This window comes from Thamnophis elegans, chromosome 14 (assembly GCF_009769535.1).
Source record: "Thamnophis elegans isolate rThaEle1 chromosome 14, rThaEle1.pri, whole genome shotgun sequence".
In the NCBI taxonomy this organism is placed as follows: Eukaryota; Metazoa; Chordata; class Lepidosauria; order Squamata; family Colubridae; genus Thamnophis; species Thamnophis elegans.
Window position 1 is genome coordinate 45,548,152 of NC_045554.1, and position 24,064 is coordinate 45,572,215.

General features: G+C 46.3%; 1 protein-coding gene across 1 annotated transcript in view; it reads left to right on the forward strand.

The window, feature by feature from the left end:
• Positions 1–2,037: 2,037 nt before the first annotated feature.
• CDH13 (cadherin 13) overlaps positions 2,038–24,064 on the forward strand; it is a 542,002-nt gene continuing 519,975 nt past the window's right edge. Inside the window, 1 exon segment of the mRNA XM_032230145.1 lies at positions 2,038–2,234. Coding sequence (XP_032086036.1) covers positions 2,190–2,234 — 45 coding nt within the window. The 5' untranslated portion in view covers positions 2,038–2,189.

The window sequence follows — 24,064 nt, forward strand, 5'->3', positions numbered from 1 at the left end:
ACATTGTTGTTGACTAAGAAGGAGAAAATGTTTGGGGTTGAGGACAGAAAGGCTAACATTCATTCTTTTGATGCTGTTAGTTGCGAAGTTGTGTCCGACCCTTGGACAATGTTCCTCCAGGCCTTCTTGTCCTCTCCCATCCTCTGGAGTCCATTTAAGCTCATGCCGGCTGCTTCGGTGACTCCATCCATCCACCTCCTTCTCTGCCGTCCCCTTCTTCTTCTGCCCTCCATCGTTCCCAGCATGTGGCTCTTTTCCAGGGAGTCCTTCCTTCTCATTAGGTGGCCAAAGTCTTTGAGTTTCCTCTTCAGGATCTGGCCTGTGCTTATATTAGAGGAGGCGCTGCTATTATTTGGAAAGACAACACTTTTTTTTAAGATGCAACTCTCATTTGTTGTAATGCGACACTGGCTTGCTTTCCAGGGTTGTGGTATGTAGGACTGAAACAAGTATGTTCACAACGTTGTCTTTTCACATTCCAGGTCCTATATTCCAAATCCCAGTGTGCTACACAGATTTTGGTCCATCCAGACAACCTTAAAGAATCTTCTACAAGGAGGTAAGGCTGTTGAGAACTGTCATCCACGATCTCTGCTCTGAAAGGCTGAGTCCACGCCTACCTCTGGCCCGGGTTGGATCTTTCCCACCAATCCATCTGATATCCCTTCCCTTTCGTTTGTAAGGGGAAGTGAAAACCCAGTTAAGGTATAATAGAATAATAGAGTTGGAAGGGACCTTGGAGGTCTTCTAGTCCAACCCCCTGCTTAGGCAGGAAACTCTACACCACTTCAGACAAATAGTTATCCAATGTCATCTTAAAAACATTCTGTGTTGGAGCATTCACAACTTCTGGAGGCAAGTTGTCCCACTGAGTGAGTGTTCTCACTGTCAGGAAATTTCTCATCAGTTCTAAGTTGCTTCTCTCCTTGATTAGTTTCCACCCATTGCTTCTTGTTCTATCCCCAGGTGCCTTGGAGAATAGTTTGATTCCCTCTTCATTGTGGCAGTCCCTGAGATATTGGAAGACTGCTATCATGTCTCCCCTAGTCCTTCTTTTCATTAAACAATAGCAATAGCAATAGCAATTAGACTTATATACCGCTTCATAGGGCTTTCAGCCCTCTCTAAGCGGTTTACAGAGTCAGCATATTGCCCCCACAGTCTGGGTCCTCATTTCACCCACCTCGGAAGGATGGAAGGCTGAGTCAACCTTGAGCCAGTGAGATTTGAACCGCTGAACTGGTCCTTCTTTTCATGAAACGAGACATACCCAGTTCCTGCAACCGTTCTTCATATGTTTTAGTCCCCAGTCCCCTAATCATCTTTGTTGCTCTTCTCTGCCCTCTTTCTAGAGTCTCCACGTCCTTTTTACTTCGTGGCAACCGAAACATACCCAGTTTCTGCAATTGTTCTTCATATGTTTTAGACTCCAGTCCCCTAGAAGGATTTCTGGTCTTCATGGAACGGACTTGATCAGCTCAGACTTTCCAACACTTTGGAAGTATCCAAAGTCCGGTGGGGGCAGCCTTGGCTTTGATTTATATCAGAATAAAGCCCTCCCAAGGAACACCCCCATCCCCCACCAAATGCCATGCTTGCTGCCACCCTGCCAGGGCTGACAATGCCCTCGAGTGCAAATCTGGAGCGAGGAGGGGAAGCGGCGAACTGTGCCTTGCCTTTCAGATCCCCCCACCCCACCCACGAAATGTGTGATTTCTTATGCTGAGACTTTCTCCCTTCTTCCTGGCACATGGAGCTTTTCTGAAAGAATTGCATTTGGCAAGGGGGACTGTGCCCAAGCTGTGTGATGTAAAAGGGAGGGAGAGAGAGAGAGAGAGAGAGAGAGAGAGAGAGAGAGAGAGAGAGAGAGAGAGAGAGAGAGAGAGAGAGAGAGAGAGAGAGAGAGAGAGAGAGAGAGAGAGAGAAAAGAAGAACATTGGTGAAGAAAGCATCCTTGTACAGCTATTGGTTCTGGTCATCAGCCTTTATCCAATGCTTTGGTGGTGATGTTGCTCTCTATTTGGGAAGTTGGCGAGCTCTCAAGACAGTCTCCCTCTCTTTCTCTCTCTCTCTCTCTCCCTCTCTCGCGCTCTCCCTCTCCTCAAAGGCTGTTCCACAGCAGAAAATATGCTCAGTGCAGCTGAGTGCATGCAGGAAAATACCTCCGGTCGCTTCTAAGCTAAAGCACAATGCAACACAACGTTCAAGTTACGGTTGCCTTCATCCTTTGCCAGGTAAGGCATCTGGTTTTGGTGATTTGGTCCTTGAAATTGTATGGGATTTCTTTACCATTTCTGGGGTTTTTCCCCCCCTCCCCTCTCTCCCTTTGATGCTTCTGTCCCTCTCTCTCTCTCTCTCTTTCTTTGCATTTGGCGCTTTGGAAGTGTCTGGTTTCTTAAGGGCTGCAGGTTGACTAGAAATCCTGAGCTGGGGATGCGAGGAAAAAAGATTCTGCAAGACAGAAATGCTGGGTTAGTAGCCTCCAATCACAGGGATAAAGAGGCACAGACACCCACACGTACATTTGTAGGTATCGTAGCTGTGCGTGCAGACCGGGTGGCTTTGAGCATATCAAATGCAAAGGTTATTCGATCCCCCCCTATTTACAGAAGTGAAGCAGTGGCTTGGATGTGCAGCACCAGAAGAGATTATTTCCACCCCCCCATCTGTTTTAATAGGCTTCAACTTTGATTTGCTCCCCTCCTTTTTTCCCTGTGTCTTTTTTTGGAGGTGTGTGTGTGTGTCCGGGGGGGGGGGAAATATCTGTTAAAAGCAGTTCCTCATCTGGGTGGACCCTCCTTGGAGAGAAATTTAGAATGGGGAAGAATTGAATGGGGGGAAAAAAGGAAAGGAACGAGACTGTGGGAGCTTCTCCCCCACCCACCCCCAAAAAAACCCTTAGTGGATTTGCAAACCCGAGCATTAGTCACTATCTTTCCCCTCCTCCCTCCCCGGTTTCTTCTCAACTCTCATAAATCCTCCCCCTTTTTCCAGACAGGCAGCAAAAAAAAGTGGAGGGGGGGGGTTTGGAGAGGAAGACACCCAGCCTTCTTAAAATCAAGAGGGCTCTGATATCCTGCTGTTGCTGTCTGTCAAAAGCCCAGGAATTAGGAAAGCTGCAACTTCTAAAGTCCTGTCGGCTGCGTGTGTGTGTGTGTGGGAGAGAGCCTTCCTTCTGGGAAGATACCCACAGACTTGATGTTTTTTGGAGGGGTGTGTGTGTGTGTGTGGAAAGGTCTGGTGTTGTACCAAAAGGTGATTTAGTTGTGGCGTGGCATGATGTTGCGATGTTTTCCCCTCTGGTGTGAGAGCTGCTTAGCCTCGCCTACTTTTCTTTGAGGAGGTGAAAGTGCTTCGGTTACTGTCTTTTTCCATTGGAGGGGTGGATACTCCGGCATAGGGGAAAAAAATAATAATAATAAGCTAATTCCTTTTTAGGTCTGGAAATCGGATTTTCTTGGGGTTTAACCCAAGCGCCAGAAAACAGCGGCTTTCTAGCAATTGGGCTGAGTGTCCAACTAATCCAGTGTTTATGTTGCATGAGTCTCCCAGCGTCCAAAGCAGAGAGAAGGATTTTTTTTTTACTTCTATCCCATCACTGACTGTTTTTGCTACCTGGGTTAAAATCTGAACCTGGGACTTAGGTATGCAAGGCACATGTTCTCCTCCTAAGAGGGGTGTGTGTGTGTGTGCCTCCTTATGCCTAACTTCTTTCCGTCCTCTCTCTCAAGGGTAGATCAAAGCAGTCACAAAACCTTGCCCTGCTCTGCTGCTGGCATTGTACTTCTGCTGCATTCACACTTCGAAGGGATTCTGTCTCACAATCTCCAAACACACAACAGGGTTGGGCTCTCGACATAAAGTCGGATCCTGGTTTGTCCAGGAGGAAATTTCCAATGAAGATTAGTCCTCTGGACTTCTACGGAGGAAAGATTGGGGAGCGTTGAGACACTGAAGGTTGACTTCAGTGGGAAGCGGAAATTTTGGCTGGTAGTGTAGTAGACAATGGTTCCGTGAACCAACTTTTAGCGTGGTGGGATGTTGACTGTGGTGTCTTCACGTTCAAATGATGGAAATGTGCAAATTAGACACCCACAGTGATGTTTAGGGCTGGAGATGCAATGTTGTTTCATTCCTTCTGCAACCTGATTAGGAGTCTTAACCAAAACGATTGAAGAGCTAAGGTGGACTCAGCTCTGCTTAGCCATTCAGACTGAAGGTTGCAAGCTAACGCCAAGCTAACAGTACTCCAATTTGCTCAGATTGGGTTTAATGCATTTACTCCAACCCACCGGTCGTAATTTGTAATCCATAGCTGTCAGTTCAGCACTCCAGCTGTGTTTGAGGGAAGAAACTGTGATTAAACAAACCATGACTTAGTGGAAAGCCCCCCCCTCCCCAATGACTGAAGGGATTTGCTCTGCCAAGAGTGCACGCTTGAAGTCATTGTAAAAGCAAAAAAACAACAACATCAACCTGTGATTGTTGATCTGAAGAACTGTCTTTTTTAGGATGCTGATAGTTTGGCTATCATTTGGGTGAAAGGAAAGGGACAAAGGTGTTGATTATCCAATTCCATACTGCTCCTCTCTATTTATGTATTTAGCATACGGCATATCATAGGGTTAGGGTTAGAGTTACTCTTCTCTGAAACTTCTTCAGTGGCTTTAGGCAAGTCGCTAGATCTCAGCTTCATCAATTGAGGGGGATGACTGTAAATGCCAGCTTGTTCTTCTGAGGAGGGGCAAGCAGGATCCACAGCTAGCAAGAAAGAGAAAACCCCTACTCTAAACCACGTTGGCTGATTAAGTTTCTGTTCTCGATCCCTATGGATAAGGACAATGGAGGAAAGCATATTCACTTTCCTCTCGCCTGCATTTCACGGCTTTTGTGGGGGGGGAAAATCCATGTTGTCATCTCTTAAATGTCGCCTATTAGAAAATCGAATCATGGGACTTTATAATTTCCAACTTTATTTGGAATCTTAACAGCCCCCCCCCCCAAAAAAAAATCCTATTTTGTGGTGAGAAGTTCACATGGAACAGCTGAATGAGCTAGCTCTGACAATGTGCCAATTTGTCTGGGCAGGGTAAGAAGGAACGCAGCGTGCACGCCCCAGTAGGAAGTTTCTCCCTTCAGTTAGGAAATAACGACAGTCTGCTTGCCATGTTGCACTTCAACAAGTCTTAGTATGTGGTAGAAATATTGGGAGAAAGAGGCCTGGAGAAGAATCTGCAACAGCTGGGGAGCCGGGAGGAGAAGGAAAGTTGTTACAGGAGCTATTTTGATAAAACCGTTCTACTCAACTTTCAAGAACTTCCATGCCTTGAAACTGCAAGCTGTAAGGAAGGGGTGAAGTTACTTGCACCAAGCTGTCTAGCGAGGTTCCTCCCTGGGAGCAATATCTTATTTTCCTGTTCTCAGTGTTCTCATTCACATTTCCTTCCTTGATATATAGCACGGAAATGACAAACTTTTGGTTTTAATCAATTGACGGAGAAGATATCCCTTGCCCTAGTGCCTTTCAGTGCAAAGCAACCTTCAAAGACATTTGAACCGGAGGTGGGATTCAGCAGGTTTGGACCAGTTCTAATGAACTGGTAGCGGAAATTTTGAGTAGTTCAGAGAACCAGTAAATACCATCCGTAACTGGGCCCGCCCACATCTAGTCTCTGCCTCCCGAGTCCCAGCTGATTGGGAGGGAATGGGGATTTTTGCAGTAACCTTCCCCTGCCACGCCCACCAAGCCACGCCACGCCCACCAAGCCACGCCCATAGTAAAAAAAATTGAATCCCACCACTGATGTGAACTTCTCAAGTTTGGCTGTCACTATGATTAAAGGATAAAAGAATAGCTCGTGCACAGGCCTTTAGGTCTAAATTTGCAGAAAAGAGTTTGAATTAGTTTTTTCCCCCCAACATCCTGCTAGGTCGTTCTTTGATGTTTCTGCTTGTAAAATTGGGGAAACTGAGGCTGACGTGGATTGATGACCTTTTGGTTTGGACACCTTTACACATTCCATGTATGTACAGACTATTATGAGTCCACACAGCAGCAACATTGGCAGATTAAGGTTGGGCCTTATGTCCTTTTCTGTAGTTTTGGAGTTGCAACAGGGAGGGAGTGATCTCTGGGTCTGGTGCACGTACTTTTCACATGGGTGAAAAGTACATTTGCAAAGATGAGAGAGTATATAGGGCCTCCCACAAGTTACGATACCCATCTTCCCTCATGAAGTCAAGTCTCGTATAGCCTTTATTGTCATTGTACATCATGTATACAACAAAATTGGTTAACTCAAGTTGAGTTGACTTAGTCAACTCAAACGCAACTTTCCCTCACTGTCCTTTTCACTATATGGGCCTCCCTTTTTTTCAAATCTCCACGATGGATCTGGTTGAGTTATCAAGGTACTGTACAAAAGCCCACAAGCAGGGAAGCAGCGGAGCTGAGGTTTCTTCTTGTTAAGAGGTCTAAGATGAGAATGAAGCAGATACTTCAAGATGCCCAATAGACAGTTTTAGCCCTTCTTTATCATGTGTCATTAGGACGCTTCAATAAACTTCTATGCATAGTCTGGGAGAAGATAGGCTCTCCAGAAGGGACACAAAATAGGATCCATCTGTCATAGTTTTGAGGTATGACCAGCTTCATCATTGGTTGGTAAACATGAAAGCTAAGCTTTGAAGATGCCTGGCTTCAAATGTTACTTTAAGCTGTGGCTGGTTTTTCGTCCTGGTTAGTTGAGTAGCCATAGCTTGTCTGGATCCACACATTGTAGAACACCAAAGCATGATTTATTTAGTTTTTTTTTTGTCAAATGTGATATATGGAAACGGAGACTGAAGTTTGCAAACTAGCTGTCAGAACGTTGGGTGAGCCCAACCGATGGCCAAGAAATAAAAATGCATCATTATTAAGCTGGTGAAGGTAAAGGTTCCCCTCGCACATATGTGCGTTCCCAACTCTAGGGGGCGTTGCTCATCTCCGTTTCAAAGCCAAAGAGCCAGCGCTGTCCAAAGACGTCTCTGTGGTCATGTGGCCAAAGCCTAAGGCTCATGGAACGCTGTTACCTTCCCACCAAAAATGGTTCCCATTTTTCTACTTGCATTTTTTTACCTGCTTTCGAACAGTTGACAGGGGCTCACTCCGTTACTCGGTGCTAGGGATTCGAACCCCCAGATCGACAAGCTTGGGGTCTTAGCCACTGAGCCACTGCGTCCCTTATTTAGCTGGTGCACCAATACAAAAATAATAGATTGAGCTTTCATTGCGAAGGGGAATAAAGCTAAAAAAATGATATGCTGTGAAAGTTTTTAAAGAAATACAGTGAATTATAAAGCACACCCAGAGAGAGAGAGAGAGAGATACGTAGAAACCACCGACGTTTGTTCTGTTTCTCCAGAAGAGGGCTCCCGGCACAGCGTGGAAATCAGAAATCCTTGAAAAAGAATGGCTGTAGCTACAGAGAGAAAAGAGAAAAGAATTACAGGTATTCCTGTAATGAAACCAAGTCTAAATAAGGTGGGAAGCTGAACAGGGCTTCCCTCCTTCCAGTTTGGTATCTCCTTGTTCAAGCCAGCCTTACTGATGGATTCCCAGCTTTCAGAAAAGATGTGTGAGCTAGGGGCAAACATTTTAGCATGGATAAAAAGGAAGCATGAATGGGACATTTTTCTTTTATTTCGTCAAGCATGAATTAGATAACATATACACAGTAAGTATAAACATGATTATGAATACATGAAATGGATACGAACACGAGGGAATATTAGGACAGGGATGATAGGCACGCTGGTGCACTTATGCACGCCCCTTAAAGACCTCTTAGGAATGGGGTGAAGTCAACAGTAGACAGCCTAAGGTTAAAGTTTTGGGGGTTTGGGGAAGAAACCACAGAGTCAGGTAGAGCATTCCAGGTGTTGACCACTCTGTTGCTGAAGTCGTATTTTCTGCAATCGAGTTTGGAGCGGTTTACATCTGTTGTATCTAAGTTTGCATCTATCATTTGCCCTTGTGTTGTTGAGGTTGAGGCTGACATATTCATTGACAGGTAGGACTTTGTAGCAGATAATTTGATGTACTACACCTGGGACCATGATGGCGAGCCATCTCTGTGGGCACACGAGCCATCGCCCAGGTCAGCTCCATTGCACATGTGCGTGCGCCTCCCGCTGGCCAACTGATTTTCGAGTCTCTGCTGGGAGACGCCTGTGCATATGTGCAAGGGGGAACCTTTACCTTTACCCCTATGGCTGTTTTAATCAACCATCCTGAGATTCTCAGCACTCCTTTTCTACACCTACTTAAAGGTATGAAGATGGGCTGGAGAAGAGAGCTACTCCCAGCCACCAAACCCCAAAGATCATGTTAAATTAGCTTCCGAGTGACCCGGCGAGCAATGCATGCCCGATTGTTTGACGAGTGAGAGTGTGGGATTGCCGATATCAGACCCCGGATCAATTCCGTTTAGTGCTTGTAGGAATATAAAGCAGACTCAGCCAGCGAGCTGAAACGCCTAGGAAGTCAAGATCTGGGGGTGGTATCTTGGTGACTAAATAGTCCTATTTAAAAATAAACATCTAGACACAATAAGCAATCCATTTCTAAGAGCTCAGCGGCAGTAATGAAATAGCACACACTCCAGTTAAAAATAGTGTTAAAAAGCGAGAAAGGTTTCAATGTTTGCCAAATTGGTACTATCTTAAGCGGCAGGCTTTAAGCCTCCTTATGATTAGTCAAAACCGAGCCAACGATTAAATTCAGATAGTCCTTGACTTACTACTGCAACTGTAGGTTTTTAAGAAGATGTTTGACAACATCTTTGTCTGAAGTGGTGTTGGGTTTCCTGCCTAAGCAGGAGGTTGGGCTAGAAGACCTCCAAGGTCCCTTCCAACTCTGTTATTCTGTTTTCCATAATTTGCTATAATGTAACTCCATTCAAGACCTGGGTACCTGAGAGACCGCCTCCTGCCGATTACCTCTCTCAGACCAATTAGATCGCACAGGTTGGGTCTCCTCCGGATTCCATCTGCCAGCCAATGTCGGCTGGCGACTCCCCGGGGGAGGGCCTTCTCTGTTGCAGCTCCGGCCCTCTGGAACGAGTTCCCTGTTGAGATCCGGACCCTTACTACCCTCCCGGCCTTCCGCAAAGCCACCAAGTCCTGGCTGTTCCAGCAGGCTGGGGGGAGCTGAGAAGCATCTACCTCCATGGAAATTGTGAATGTTGGTTTTGTTTTTAATATGTTGTCTTTGTCTCTTTTCCCTCCTTTCCCTTGTCTTTTGTGAGCCGCCCGGAGTCCTCCGGGAGTGGGTGGCATACAAAACAAACAAATTAATAATAATAATAATAATAATAATAATAATAATAATAATAATAATAATTGATTATAAATTGCGGCACAATTCAGTAGCGCAAATGATCAATTTCTGGAAAAAATAAAAGATAAAGTGGACAGGGAACAAACTTGGTTATGGTTAAAAACAGGTACATTAAAGAAAGAAACAGAGTCACTAATCCTGGCTGCGCAAGAACAAGCTATCCGCACAAATGCCATTAAGGCCAAAATCGAAAAATCCTCTGATGATGCCAAATGCAGACTTTGCAAAGAAGCTGACGAAACTGTTGATCACATTCTCAGCTGCTGTAAAAAAATCGCGCAGACTGATTATAAATTGCTGCACAATTCAGTAGCACAAATGATCCATTGGAATTTGTGCAAAAATTATAATATTAAAACAGCAACAAACTGGTGGGAACATCAGCCTGAAAAAGTCACAGAAAATCAGATGGTCAAGATCTTGTGGGATTTCCGTATACAAACCGACAAAATACTGGCGCATAATACACCAGACATCACACTGGTTGAGAAAAATAAGGTCACAATCATAGACATCGCAATACCAGGTGATAGCAGGGTCGCCGAGAAGGAACATGAAAAAATCGCAAGATACCAGGACTTAAAAATCGAAATTCAACGACTATGGCACAAACCAGCAGTGGTAATTCCAGTGGTAATTGGCACACTGGGTGCTATTCCAAAAGCACTGGAATTACATTTAAAACAGTTAAAAATTGACAAAATCACCATCAGTCAAATGCAAAAAGCCGCACTGCTTGGATCTGCACGCATATTACGAAAATATGTTACGACGTCCTAGGCCCCTGGGTGGGGCCCGACTAGTAACCAATGCCAAATCCGGCGAAACAACTGGCCGCTGTGATACAATTGTATAATAATAATAATAATAATAATAATAATAATAATAATAATAATAATAATAATAAAAAAGACTCTGAAAAAGTCATCTATTTTGTCCTCCTTTGCAATTTCTGGGCCAGTCAAATTCCCCCCCCCCATTCATATGTTGTTCATCATCCGCTGATAGAACAGGGTTATTTGGCTTCTGATGCTCACAACTGTGTTTTGGTTGGAGCTGGAAGCGTTCGGCTTCCCATTAGCTCTGAATTTTGGATCAAACGGCTTGCATTATGCATTGGCACAGCGCCTCCTGACCTCCTCCGCTGCCGTTTCCACTAGGACAAAGCGGCACAGCAAACAAGGAAACCAACAAACAAACAAGCCGGAACTGCAGCATGCAAAACACGGATGTGACTCCCAGTCATGCAGCAAAGGTTAAGCGAGCTTTCTCTGCGAAGTTTGAAGAGTCAACAGTAACAGAGTTGGAAAGGGAGCCTGGAGGTCAGGCAGGAGACCCGCGCTAGGGATTCAAACCGCTGAACTGCCTACTTTTCTGATCGACAAGCTCAGGGTCTTACGCAAGAGTTCGGAGTCAGCTTCCATCTCAAAAGCAAGTCTGCTTTTGGGGGGGTTTCGGTGGGGCGCCAAAAATGACTCCAGGGTTTTTGGACTGATCAAAAAGAAGACCTCAAGTGGGGAAGCAACTGACTTCCTTCCTTTTAGCAATAGCAATGGCATTTAGACTTATATACCGCTTCATAGGGCTTTCAGCCCTCTCTAAGCAGTTTACAGAGTCAGCATATCACCCCCAACAACAATCCGGGTTCTCATTTTACCCACCTCAGAAGGATGGAAAGCTGAGTCAACCCTGAGCCGGTGAGATTTGAACAGCTGAACTGCAGTCAGCTGAAGTAGCCTGCAGTGCTGCATTTAACCACTGCGCCACCTCGGCTCTTTTCATGTGTGATTTCTTCTAGCTCACCTTTCTGTACTTGGGGGCCCTGTAGGCATGCTGGGAGTTCAACACCCTCTGTCCACAGTGGGTGGGATTCTGGACACCAAGGATCATCAGTTGAAAAAAAACTAGTTGATATCAATTGGAGAAAAAAGTCAGTAGAGATTCATGGCTGTCCCAAAGGTGCTTTTTCAGGAGTCTGGGAGCTGAGGAAAGCACAGATGAGGGCTCTGTGTCGGAGGCAGAGAGGGAGCTAGACAGCAGTGAGGCAGAGGAACAGCTGGAGCCTGTTCCCAGTGTGAGCATGTGCAGAGCGGCCAGAAGACAAGAACAGCTAAGAAAGCAGGGTTGACGTAGGAGTAAAGCCACACCTTGGAGGTGAATGGCCCCTCCCATGGGACACAAAAGAGGAACGAACAGGGAGTGGGCTTTTGCAGGAAACCATTCATTCAGTCATTTCAAGAGTGGAAAGTTCTGTTTCTGACTATAAGAGACTCTGTGCCAAGTTCTGCCTTGCCCTGCGTTTGGAAACTAGTTATCTGGCAGCTCTCCAAGCGAGATAAGGTTCGTGTGGATAAACATTCCTCTGAAAGACTTCTTGCTAAGCCGTGCGGACTGTGAATGAAAGGAAATGAAAGAGGTTTTGCTGGGACCAAGACTCTGCTTCATGCTTGTTAAGGAAGCCTGGGTCAGAACAGAAGATTCTTCAGCTCTGACATCCATTCCCTACTATCCCGTAAGAGCTGAATAAGCTTCTTGGATGAGAAGCAAAACCTCTTCCAAAAAAAAAGGAACCACAAGAAAGTCCAGTTGCCTCCTGAAAAAGCCCCCTTGGGGCTACCGATTGGAGAGGATATTTGTAGCTCAGGGTTGAACTGTGGGCTCCTTGGGGCTCCCCAAGCGTGGTGATTTTGCACAGCACTGATGATATCCCCTAGTTTGGTAATGAAAGGTCTGAAAGAAAACCACCCATTTAAAAGAGAACCAAGGACCCCGCTCAACAAAATTGATCCCCAATTGTTTTCGCCCTTCAGAAAATGGGAATGTGAGAATCAGCTCAGATCCACAAGAGATAAACAGATTCCTAGGGTTGGATATTCCTCCTTTTGGCTCTTGAGTTTTAACAATTGTGCCTGGTCCCCTAGAAGGCCTTCATATCTCTTTTTTTTTTTTTTAACACGACAGCAAACTTCCGAAATCAAGCAGTCACACTTTTTCTTCCAGAAGTTGTAGCAACTTCCCAGGGGAGAATAACAACTCTGGAAAACAGCTTTGCTGAGCCTGTTTGAAAAGAAAGATGCTTCACCCTCCAGGCATCGCAGCATACAGGTTTTCCAGCTTCGAAGTGTTACTACACTCCTGCTTTGTAAGGAGTATTCGGCTAATTTCCCCAGGGATGAGGTCTATGTTTCCCCCCACCTGCCCCCGTGGGAGCAGATTTTACCGAGTAGGGCAATCAAAGCCATGAGAATTAGCAACCTTTAGAACGAAAACAAAGCGTGCTTGGATCTACCAAGGGTGAAGGTGCATTGCTTTGGAGAAATGGGGAAGCAGAGGTGACTTGGCAGAGGTAGAATGGAAATGTAGCTCTTTTTTTTCTTTAATGCACATAATTTCATCGGGCTCTGAGACAGGATGTTGTTTTTGTGATTTGTCCCCGGCTGCGGTGGGATTCAATTTTTTTTTACTACTGGTTCTGTGGCCACGGTTTTGTGGTGTGGCTTGGTGGGCATGGCTTGGTGGGTGTGGCAGGGGAAGGATATTGTAAAAACTCCATTCCTTCCCCACTCCAGGGGAAGGATACTGTAAAATTCCCATTCCCTCCCCACTCCAGGGGAAGGATACTGCAAAATCCACATTCCCTCTCCACTCCAGGGGAAGGATACTGTAAAATCCCCATTCCCTCCCACTCCAGGGGAAGGATACTGTAAAATCTCCATTCACTCCCCACTCCAGGGGAAGGATACTGTAAAATCTCCATTCCCTCCCCACTCCAGGGGAAGGATACTGCAAAATCCCCATTCCCTCCCCACTCCAGGGGAAGGATACTGCAAAATCCCCATTCCCTCCTCACTCCAGGGGAAGGATACTACAAAATCCCCATTCCCTCCCCACTCCAGGGGAAGGATACTGCAAAATCCCCATTTCCTCCTGATCAGCTGGGACTCAGGAGGCAGAGAATAGATGAGGGCGGAGCCAGTCGGAGGCTGTATTTACCGGTTCTCTGAACTCCTCAAAATTTCTGCTACCGGTTCTCCAGAACTAGTCAGAACCTGCTGAATTCCACCTCTGATCCCCGGCCAGCCAACCTTCAGCAGAAGTTAGATGGGTCTCTTTCGGCAGCCAGGAGGAAAACAAAGCAAAAAACAAGTGACAAGATCAATGCAGTCCGCTCCTTAATATGCAGGTAGTCCTTGACTTACAACAGTTAATTTAGTGACCATTCAAAGTTACAACGGTAGCAGAAAACTGACTTAGTGCCTGAAATAACAAGTCTCTTACCTGGCCTGAAAAATTAGGGAGTGTCCATTCTAAGTCTATTTTTCCACCCATTATGCAACTGTGGGCTATGCTGTCTCTTATCTGACTATCCTCTAGGCAGCTACTCTTTGCCCTGCTTCCCAAGGTCTTTCTCACACACCACCGCAAGAGCCTAGATATTCTTGAGGACCCAGAGATCACATTATTGGCCTGTAATCTTTGTTCTCCTGGTTCTAGCAATAGCAATAGCAGTTAGACTTCTATACCGCTTCATAGGGCTTTCAGCCCTCTCTAAGCGGTTTACAGAGTCAGCATATCGCCCCCACAGTCTGAGTCCTCATTTCACCCACCTCGGAAGGATGGAAGGCTGAGTCAACCTTGAGCTGGTGAGATTAGAACCGCTGAACTGCAGATAACAGTCAGCTGAAGTGGCCTGCAGTACTGCACCCTAATCACTGCGCCATCTCGGCTCACAGAGACGACCATTGCCCCTTCCTGAAAGATAGCAATAGCAGTTAGACTTATATACCGCTTCCTAGGGCTTTCAGCCCTCTCTAAGCGGTTTACAGAGTCAGCATATTTGCCCCCAACAACAATCCGGGTCCTCATTTTACCCACATCGGAAGGATGGAAGGCTGAGTCAACCCTGAGCCGGTGAGATTTGAACCGCCGAACTGCAGAACTGCAGTCAGCTGAAGTAACCTGCAGTGCTGCATTTAACCACTGTGCCACCTCGGCTCACCTGTGCCATCTCAGCTTCTGATGTAGATATTGGAGAACAAGTTATTTAACTTATCTGGCATACTCACTAGGATTTTCTCCGCCACGGAATGATTAAATATACCAGCCAAAAGAAGTCTATCCCTAGGCCTTGAGCTGTGACTCATAGATTGCAGCTTCTTTGTTGAGACACCAATTTCTTTGCTCCAAATTCTACCTTAGACCGAGCATGGAGCAAGCATTCATGCTCCACGACCAACCTCTTCCCTCCCACAACCTGGCATGCTCCGTATTGCCCAGCAGCTCTCCAAATTCTCAGTATGCACTCTGGTGCCTTTCCAGATACGCCACCGATCGAACTTTTGCTTCTGAGCCACGGGCAAGGCACCTGCAAAAAAAAAAGAAGCTTAAATGTAGACCTTGTAATAGGTAGCTTTATTCCCACACGCCACATCGCCGGATGCCCAGTTGGAACTGTTTGGCCTCACTCCTGCTGGAGGCATCATGGCATCTTCCTGCTGGAAAATGTGATGCAGCGGGGCAAAAAATAAAAAAGAATAATAATTTGGAAAAGGAGAAGGAAAGAGAAAATGTCAGGCGAAGAGTGAATTGCTGTGTGACTGGGAAATGCTTTCCCAGACTGGCATTTATATCTCCGTGGGGTTAGATCTCTGCTGGATGTGGTGTTTGGAACAGGTGGCCTTTTTGTCTCTCTCGAAAACCATGGGCCGATGGGAGGATTGAACCGGGGGATGATGGTTTGAATGCCAAACACAATTGTGTTCTCGTGATTGTGAAAATTATGAAGATCCTCATTAACCTGCTGATTGGCTCAGCGTCATGGTTTCCAACTTGCCCCAAGCTGGGCTCTTATAGCCAGACAACCCAATGGTTTTTTTTTTGGCAAGGAAAGAGGTTGCCTAGTGATCAAACGAAGGCAATTAGCAGAGTGGCTAATAATGATGATTCAGTTGGCGTTTCTGATGGGGTCTTTGAAGAGAGAAATGCCCAGGAGTGGTTTTTTGTCTGTGCCTGTGTGTTGTTGTTTTTTCTTCTTCTGTAGTACCCAGAAATGTTCAGTCCTTCTCTTCTGCTAGGTTGAAAGAAAGCAGGAAGCAGATGGTGACGTTGCTTGAATTTTTGCTCGTTGCCTATTGTGACGTGAAGTCAGATTGCAACCACACAGGCGAAGAATTCATGTCTCAGTAAACAAGCCGTAAGAAAGGAAGGCAGATGTAGCTGTCCTAGGATAAAGTTGCAAGAACCAATCTTAAAGATCTGTAAAGAGCCGAGGTGGCGCAGTGGTTAGTGTGCAGTACTGCAGGCCACTTCAGCTGACTGTTATCGGCAGTTCAGTGGTTCTAATCTCACCGGCTCAAGGTTGACTCAGCCTTCCATCCTTCCGAGGTGGGTGAAATGAGGACCCAGACTGTGGGGGCGATATGCTGACTCTGTAAACCGCTTAGAGAGGGCTGAAAGCCCTATGAAGCGGTATATAAGTCTAACTGCTAATGCTATTGCTATAATCTGAGTTGGTCACCTGGGCCAGAGGCTTACTCTTCCAAGCTTTTGAACTCGTGCTGGAGCCCATCCTCAGGGAACGTCTCTCTCTCTCTCTCCAAAATATTATGGAAAGAGGGAGAAGTTCCCTGAGGATGGGCTCCAGCACGAGTTCAAAAGCTTTGAAGAATAAACCTCTGGTCCTGGTGACTGATTCATACTGGAACCTTTGAGATACGAGTCATAAAATGTGGTGAGCAATATAGTCTCCAAGATGGAGGAGATGCCTTCTGGAGCCCTTAGAAACAGCCAAGAATGGTGCTTGGTGGTCTTCTTGCAGATGTTTCTACACTATGATGTCATTCAATTTGGTAATGAAACATCTACAAGAAAACTCAGAGAGCATCAAGAACCACACAATGCAGAGTCAGTCGGTTCTGACTGGTTCTGGTGAACTGGTAGCAACAGTTATGGTGGTTTACAACGGTTTCCGGCGGTGGCCATTCAAAGTTATGATGGCACCGAAAATGTGACTGAAGGAGCTTCTTGGATGAGAAGTGAAACATCTTCAAAGGAAAACCAGCAAGTCCAGATGCCTCTTGAAAAAAGCACCTTGGGGACAACCATGACCTGGATGATGGAGAATCTCCATAGACATTCCTTACAGTGAGAAAAACTGAAGGGGGTTGGAATAGAAGACCTCCAAGGTCCCTTCCAACTCTGCTATTCTGTCCTTCCTTCCTTCCTTCCTTCCTTCCTCCCTCCCTCCCTCCTTCCCTCCCTCCCTCCCTCCCTCCCTCCCTCCCTTCCTTCCTCCCTCCCTCCCTCCCTCCCTCCCTTCCTTCCCTATCACTGGAGTTTCTAAAGAGACTGGCAGACATTTTCCTGAAATGGTATATGGTCTCCTGCTTGAGCAGGAGGTTGGACTACAAAAGCTGCAAAATCCCTCCCTACTCTATTCTGTAAGTAACTAACTAAAACTTCAGCAAACACACTCACACCCACACCCACCCCAGAGGTAGTATTCAACAGGTTCTGACCAACTGGTAGTGGAAATTTTGAGTAGTCTGGAGAACCGGCAAATACCACCTCTGGCAGGCCCCACCCCTCATCTATTCACTGCCTCCTGAGTCCCAGCTGATCGACTGGGTCTTCTTTTGTTGCCCTGCACAGGAGAACAGAGCTGGAAAGCAGATTAATGGGGTGGGGAGGGAATGGGGATTTTGCAGTATCCTTCCCCTGCCACGCCTACCAAGCCACACCCACCATGTCACGCCCACAGAGCCAGTAGTTAAAAAAAATGAATTCCACCACTGGAACAATGCCACCCTGAGCAACAAATATTCTCTTCTACCAAGACAGCAAAATTTAGATATTTTGGTTGGGAGAAAGAGTTAATACGTCTCCTCCCTTGAAAATTCTCAGAGTAATGTTGGCAAGTAGCTGCTTTAGTTTGGCAAGATTCTGTCTTTAGGTGAAGAACCATAAAGGAAACTACTTAGAAGAAACTCTATGTAGCTTTCTTGGTCTTGAGGGCCTGATACTCCACAAGCCACTGGCAGGTCTCTTATTCATGTGATTTTGACTGATCCTCCCTTGGTGAAGAAGTCTATGCCTCACCTTCCTTTCCATTTTGCAAAAAGATGGTAGCAACTTGGCCACATTTCTTCTCTATCAAGAAAAGACGGAACAAGCTACAGAACTATACATGAGCACCTCGGTGTGATGTGGTTGTTTGACACCTGACCTTGTTTCCCACATTTGGAGATGTCCTAGTACGTAAACCAGTCGGACAACTTCTAGAGATGCAAAGCAGGGTAGTGTAGACCAGATATTTACACCTGAGTTTCTCAGTTTTGCTTTTAGCAATAGCAGTTAGAGTTATATACCGCTACATAGGGCTTTCAGCCCTCTCTAAGCGGTTTACAGAGTCAGCATATCGCCCCCCAACAACAATCCGGGTCCTCATTTTACCCACCTCGGAAGGATGGAAGGCTGAGTCAACCCTGAGCCGGTGAGATTTGAACAGCCGAACTGCAGGACTGCAGTCAGCTGAAGTAGCCTGCAGTGCTGCACTCTAACCACTGCGCCACCTCGGCTCTCTAACAACACCAGGGAGTAATTAATTAATGCACGGCTATCCCATATTAGAATCATATTTGCATAATACAGCACCCATTAATAAACATTCTTTATGCATTCTTTACCCAATGCACATTTTAATATCCTCTAAAACGATCGTCAAAGCCCGCTCTCTTTAACACTACAAAGTTGAAAACAATTCAAGTTGAGAAATTGATTTTTCATTTTCTTCTTCCTACATTTCAGAAAGCAGAGCAACTATAACCTGCTCATTTCAATACTGTATTAAATAAGTATCCTTCCTCGTGCAATTTAGAATGGGACTCCATTTTTTTCCCTTGCGCTACGAATCAGTTTGTAAGCTCTTTAGTCAATTTTTACAATTTTTTTTATTTGGCATCTTCCACAGTGGTTTTCCAATTGTTTTTAAAGGGCAAGGCGGTAATATAGGTATCTCTATGGGAGACAAATAGATTTTTCTGATCTTTAGAGTACAAGAATATAGGTCTGTGCATTTGGTTTATTTCCTTTAACTGCCGATGTAAACAAAACTATGATCATGGCTTTTTTTATGAGGAATTTATTGAGAATTTTCCCCTCCTTATTTTTTTTTTTCTGAAATGGAGGAAGCTTTGTAAATCCCTCAGAGCGTGTGCATTCTACATCAGGGGAGTCAAACTCGATTTCATGGGGGGCTGCATCAGGATTTTGTTTGACCTCCAGGGTCTGGGGTGAGCATGGCCACGGTGGGTGTGGCCAGCTCAATGTCACTCATGTCGGGGGTACCTGTGGCGGCCCAAGTGCTCTGCCAGCAAAAACGGGCTTCCGAGCTCTGTTTTCAGCTGCCACAGCCTCCTGCAACCCTCTGCCAGCAAAAATGGTGTAAACAGTGGTGGGATTCAGCCAGTTCGCACCTATTCGGGAAAACCGGCTGTTAACTTTCTAAGCAGTTCGGAGAACCGGTTGTTGGAAGAAATCTCCTTTTGTTTTTTTCCCCACTTTACAGGGCTAATCCTGTAAGGAAGGCAGGAAGGGAACATTCTGGTGTTGTTTCTAGCCTCATCTTTATTGCCCTGATTACAGAAACTGCCTCTACGGTTAACCCTTATTACATTGGAACAGCTAAGGCGAAGCGCCCATCGGCCTGAGTGACCTTGAGTTGGCCACGCCCACACAGTCACATGACCACTGAGCCAAGCCTACCCAGCTGGTCATTAGGACAGAGAACCGGTTGTTAAATTATTTGAATCCCACCACTGGGAGCAAGGAGTGCCACCTATAGCCCTCACAAGCTCTGTTTTCAGTTGCGACGGCCTCCTGTAACCCTCGGCGAGTGAAAATGGAGCTCGCGAGAACTGCATGTGACCCTCCCGAGCTCCCTTTTCACTGGCAGAAGCACCACAGGCTGGTCCTTCACTATTTTCAGAATGGGCACTTTGTTGGGAGTCCCTTGCAACTTTGAACAGTCACTGGGCTCAGTCATATGTCGAAGACCACCGTATAATACGTTTCCTGCGGAATCCATTCAATTCATCATGAAAGCTTTCATGAAACCCATCTGTACCCCCTTCCAATCTAATGAACGGACATCAAATGGTTTAAAACCACAAATATTAATCTGCCCTCTTCTATAGTTCACATCTTTTCAGCTTCACGGCTTTGCTCCATTCCCCTTGCTTCCAACTCTTGCCCTTTAGTTGGATTGGATTGGATTGGATTTATTACATTTATATGCTGCCCTTTTCCCCAAAGAGGATTCAGGGCGGCTCACAATTCAGTCAGGGAAGGGGGTACAGACAGGGGATAAAAAGACGAACATAACAATACACAATTTAAAAACACACAACAACCATACCATTTGAGGAGGGGGGCAAAAGCTCTTTAGCCCCAGGCCTGTCGGAACAGCCAGGTTTTAAGGGCTTTGCGGAAGGCCTGGAGGGTGGTGAGGGTTAGAATCTCCACGGGGAGCTCGTTCCAGAGGGTCGGAGCAGCCACAGAGAAGGCTCTCCTCCGGGTAGTCGCCAGTCAGCATTGGCCGGCGGATGGAATTCGGAGGAGGCCTAATCTGTGGGATCTGATCGGTCTATTGGAGGTAATTGGCAGCAGGCGGTCTCTCAAGTACCCAGGTCCAATACCATGAAGGGCTTTATAAGTGACGACTAGCGCCTTGAAGCGTATCCGAAGACCAATAGGCAGCTAGTGCAGCTCGCGGAGGATAGGTGTTACGTGGGTGAACCGAGGTGCACCCACGATCGCAAGTTAAGTTGTCCATGTGTTGTTACAATCTGAAATTTCAATTCAGGGGTGTCCACCCTTGGCGACTTTAAGACTCGGGGACTTCCAACTTCCAGAATTCCCCATCCAGCATGGTTGGCTAGGGAATTCTGGGAGTTGAAGTTCCCATGCCTTACAAGTTGCCGAAGTTGGGCAATCCCTGCCTTAATGCATTCCTAGCTGCAACCGTTTCCATTTCACTGTAATATTTATGCCACAAAGGTGATGGCACGGGATCTGTTTAAGCTATTGAAAAGTCGACCAGCTCCCGACAGTAATATATGGAGCTTGATTCTTGCTGATGTAGCTGCTGAACTCGGTATCCTTTTCACGTGCTGACAATGGAGCCCCGAGCGAGGAGATAAAAAATGAATATATTGAAAGCTACAAAACAGATTGAAGGATGAGTTTTTCTTTTCTCCCTCCCCCCCCCACTTCTCTCTTTTTACTTTTCATTTTTTTGGGCTGTTGTCAATTTGCAATTGAGAGGGCAGGAGGGGAAATGTGGCTTCTTGTTCTTGGTGTACCTGGTGATGTATAGAGGACAGGAAGAAGAATTGGTGGCAGTTTCTGAACATTTGGGATGAAACCCCATAGCTTAAAATGAAATGCTTGGCGGGGTTACCAGGCTGCCGATTCTGATCTATGGAAGCTACCAATGTTTGTTCTTCTTCTGGCTTCACAAATCTGCGTGTTTCAGGCTTGCAAGATTGATGTCAGCCCTGCTGTTGCAACTTGTTCTAAATTTACAGCAAGCTTACATTAACAGAATCTTGCAAGTCTCTTCCCCAGCCTCTGCAGGGCAAGTTTCTTCCCCTGCCTCTGCAGATCAAGAAACTAGGGACATTGTCTTCTGAAATGTTTGCCGCACCCTCATTTCAGAGGTGGTATTCTGTCGGTTTTGACTGGTTCTGATGAATTGGTAGCAGAAATTTTGAGTAGTTTGGCGAACCAGCAAATAACACCTCTGGCTGGCCCTGCCCCCAATCTATTCACTGTCTCCTGAGTCCCAGCTGATCAGCTGGGTTTTCTTTTGTTGCCCTGCACAGGAGAACAGAGTTGGAAGCAGGATTGTGGGGTGGGGAGGGAATGGGGATTTTGCAGTATCCTTCCCCTGGAGTGGAGAGGGAATGGGGATTTTGCAGTATCCTTCCCCTGGAGTGCAGAGGGAATGGGGATTTTGCAGTATCCTTCCCCTGGAGTGAGGAGGGAATGGGGATTTTGCAGTATCCTTCCCCTGGAGTGAGGAGGGAATGGGGATTTTGCAGTATCCTTCCCCTGGAGTGGGGAGGGAATGGGGATTTTGCAGTATCCTTCCCCTGGAGTGAGGAGGGAATGGGGATTTTGCAGTATCCTTCCCCTGGAGTGGGGAGGGAATGGGGATTTTGCAGTATCCTTTCCCTGGAGTGGAGAGGGAATGGGGATTTTGCAGTATCCTTCCCCTGGAGTGAGGAGGGAATGGGGATTTTGCAGTATCCTTCCCATGGAGTGCGGAGGGAATGGGGATTTTGCAGTATCCTTCCCCTGGAGTGGGGAGGGAATGGGGATTTTGCAGTATCCTTCCCCTGGAGTGGGGAGGGAATGGGGATTTTGCAGTATCCTTCCCCTGGAGTGAGGAGGGAATGGGGATTTTGCAGTATCCTTCCCCTGGAGTGGGGAGGGAATGGGGATTTTGCAGTATCCTTCCCCTGGAGTGGAGAGGGAATGGGGATTTTGCAGTATCCTTCCTCTGGAGTGAGGAGGGAATGGGGATTTTGCAGTATCCTTCCCATGGAGTGGGGAGGGAATGGGGATTTTGCAGTATCCTTCCCCTGGAGTGGGGAGGGAATGGGGATTTTGCAGTATCCTTCCCCTGCCACGCCCACCAAGCCAAGCCCACAGAACGGGTAGTAAAGATTGTTTGAATCCCACTACTGCCTCATGTGTAGGTTTTCCTGTTTGAGCAGGGTGTTGGACTACAAAACCTCCAAGGTCCCTTCCAACTCTTTCATTCTGCAGGCTCAGCTGCTGATTGTTCTGACGTTGTTTACTCTTCTTCCTGTCCTCAAAGTCATTCCCACATGCCATTCCCGAGAGCCAACCTCTGGGCTCCTGACCACACATTACTTCTGTGGCACATCAGCAGAAATGTAATTTGTGTTTGCACAGAAATTCACCCCAACATGGTGGGGTTTTTTTTGGGTGGGGGGGGGACTCAGATGTAGAAAGGCTCCTAATGCAGCTGGCCGAAAGGACAAAGGAAATAGAAGCAACAGAAGATAATTGGAGCAGAATCATGTTTATCAGACAGCATTCATGTTTTTTTTGCCAGATCTTGCCCAGCTGTGGTTTCTTTGGATAATGATCTTTCACCCAACCAGCTGCAGAGTAAAGTTCCTTGGGAGAATGGCCTAGTGGTCACATTAAAAAGCCTCCAGATGAGCTCTCTGCATCTACATCTGTCTGCGTTCATGGCAAATGGCACCATAATTTTAGAATAACCAACAGTAGCAAGAGTCAGTTTGATGTAGTGTTGAGAAACACAAAGTCATATTTCCAAGCTCTGCTGACCTTGGGCAGTCACCTACACTCAAACCTAGGAAGGAAGCAATGGCAAACCAGTTCTAAACCAGTTTCCATTGCCGAGATAACCTCAAAGATTTGTCCATACAATCACCAGGGATCAAAAAATGACAGGAGGCCACAAAATATAGCAGTGCAATGTATGCATGTACCTATACAGCTGGTCCTCAACTTATATATGGGTAGACCTCAACAATTCATTTAGTGACCAGTACTGGGAAAAAATGACTTATGACCATTTTTCTCTCTTACCACCATTGCAGCATCCCAGGGGTCATGTGTTTAAAATTTGGGTGCTTGGCAACTGGCTCATATTTATGACGGTGGCAATGTTGGAATTGCGACCTTCTGAGGAGCAAAGTCAATGGGGAAGCCAGAGCCATGGCCAACTCACCATAGTCAGCTTGCTGCAGCCCACTCACCATGGCCAACTTACTGCAGCCAACTCACTATGGCCAACTCACCATGGCCAACTTGCTGCAGCCAACTCACTATGGCCAACATGTTGTGGCCAACTTATCATTGACAACTCACCATGGCCAACTCACCATGGCCAACTCACCATGGCCAACTCACCATGGCCAACTCACCATGGCCAACTCACCATGGCCAACTTGCTGTGGCCAACTTATCATGGCTAATCACCATGGCCAACTCACCATGGCCAACTTGCTGTGGCCAACTTATCATGGCTAATCACCATGGCCAACTCACCATGGCCAACTCACCATGGCCAACTCACCATGGCCAAATTGCTGTGGCCAACTTATCATGGCTAATCACCATGGCCAACTCACCATGGCCAACTCACCATGGCCAACTCACCATAGCCAACTCACCATGGCCAACTCACCATGGCCAACTCACCATGGCCAACTTGCTGTGGCCAACTTATCATGGCCAACTCACTATGGCCAACTCACAATGGCCAACTTGCTGCATCCAATTCACCATGGCAACTCGCCATGGCCAATTCACCACGGGACAACTGATTATGGGACAATTTAACAATTCTATTTAATTGTTTTAAATAAAAAAAAAATCATTTTAATTTTTGCCATTCCCATTTCATTCTTCCCTCCTTTGGCATTCTTTCTTTAAAGATACTATTCCACCATTTCTTTGGTGTTAGTGTAGCTCTCATCCCACAAGAGAGTTGTCCTGTTGTCAGACAGCCATGGAGAGTTGACTGTGGCGAGACGGCCATGCCGGTGATAAATGGTCACAGACCCTTTTTGGTTACAACTTTTGAGCTGCCTTTACAAAAATGCAGATCGTCCTGAAAAC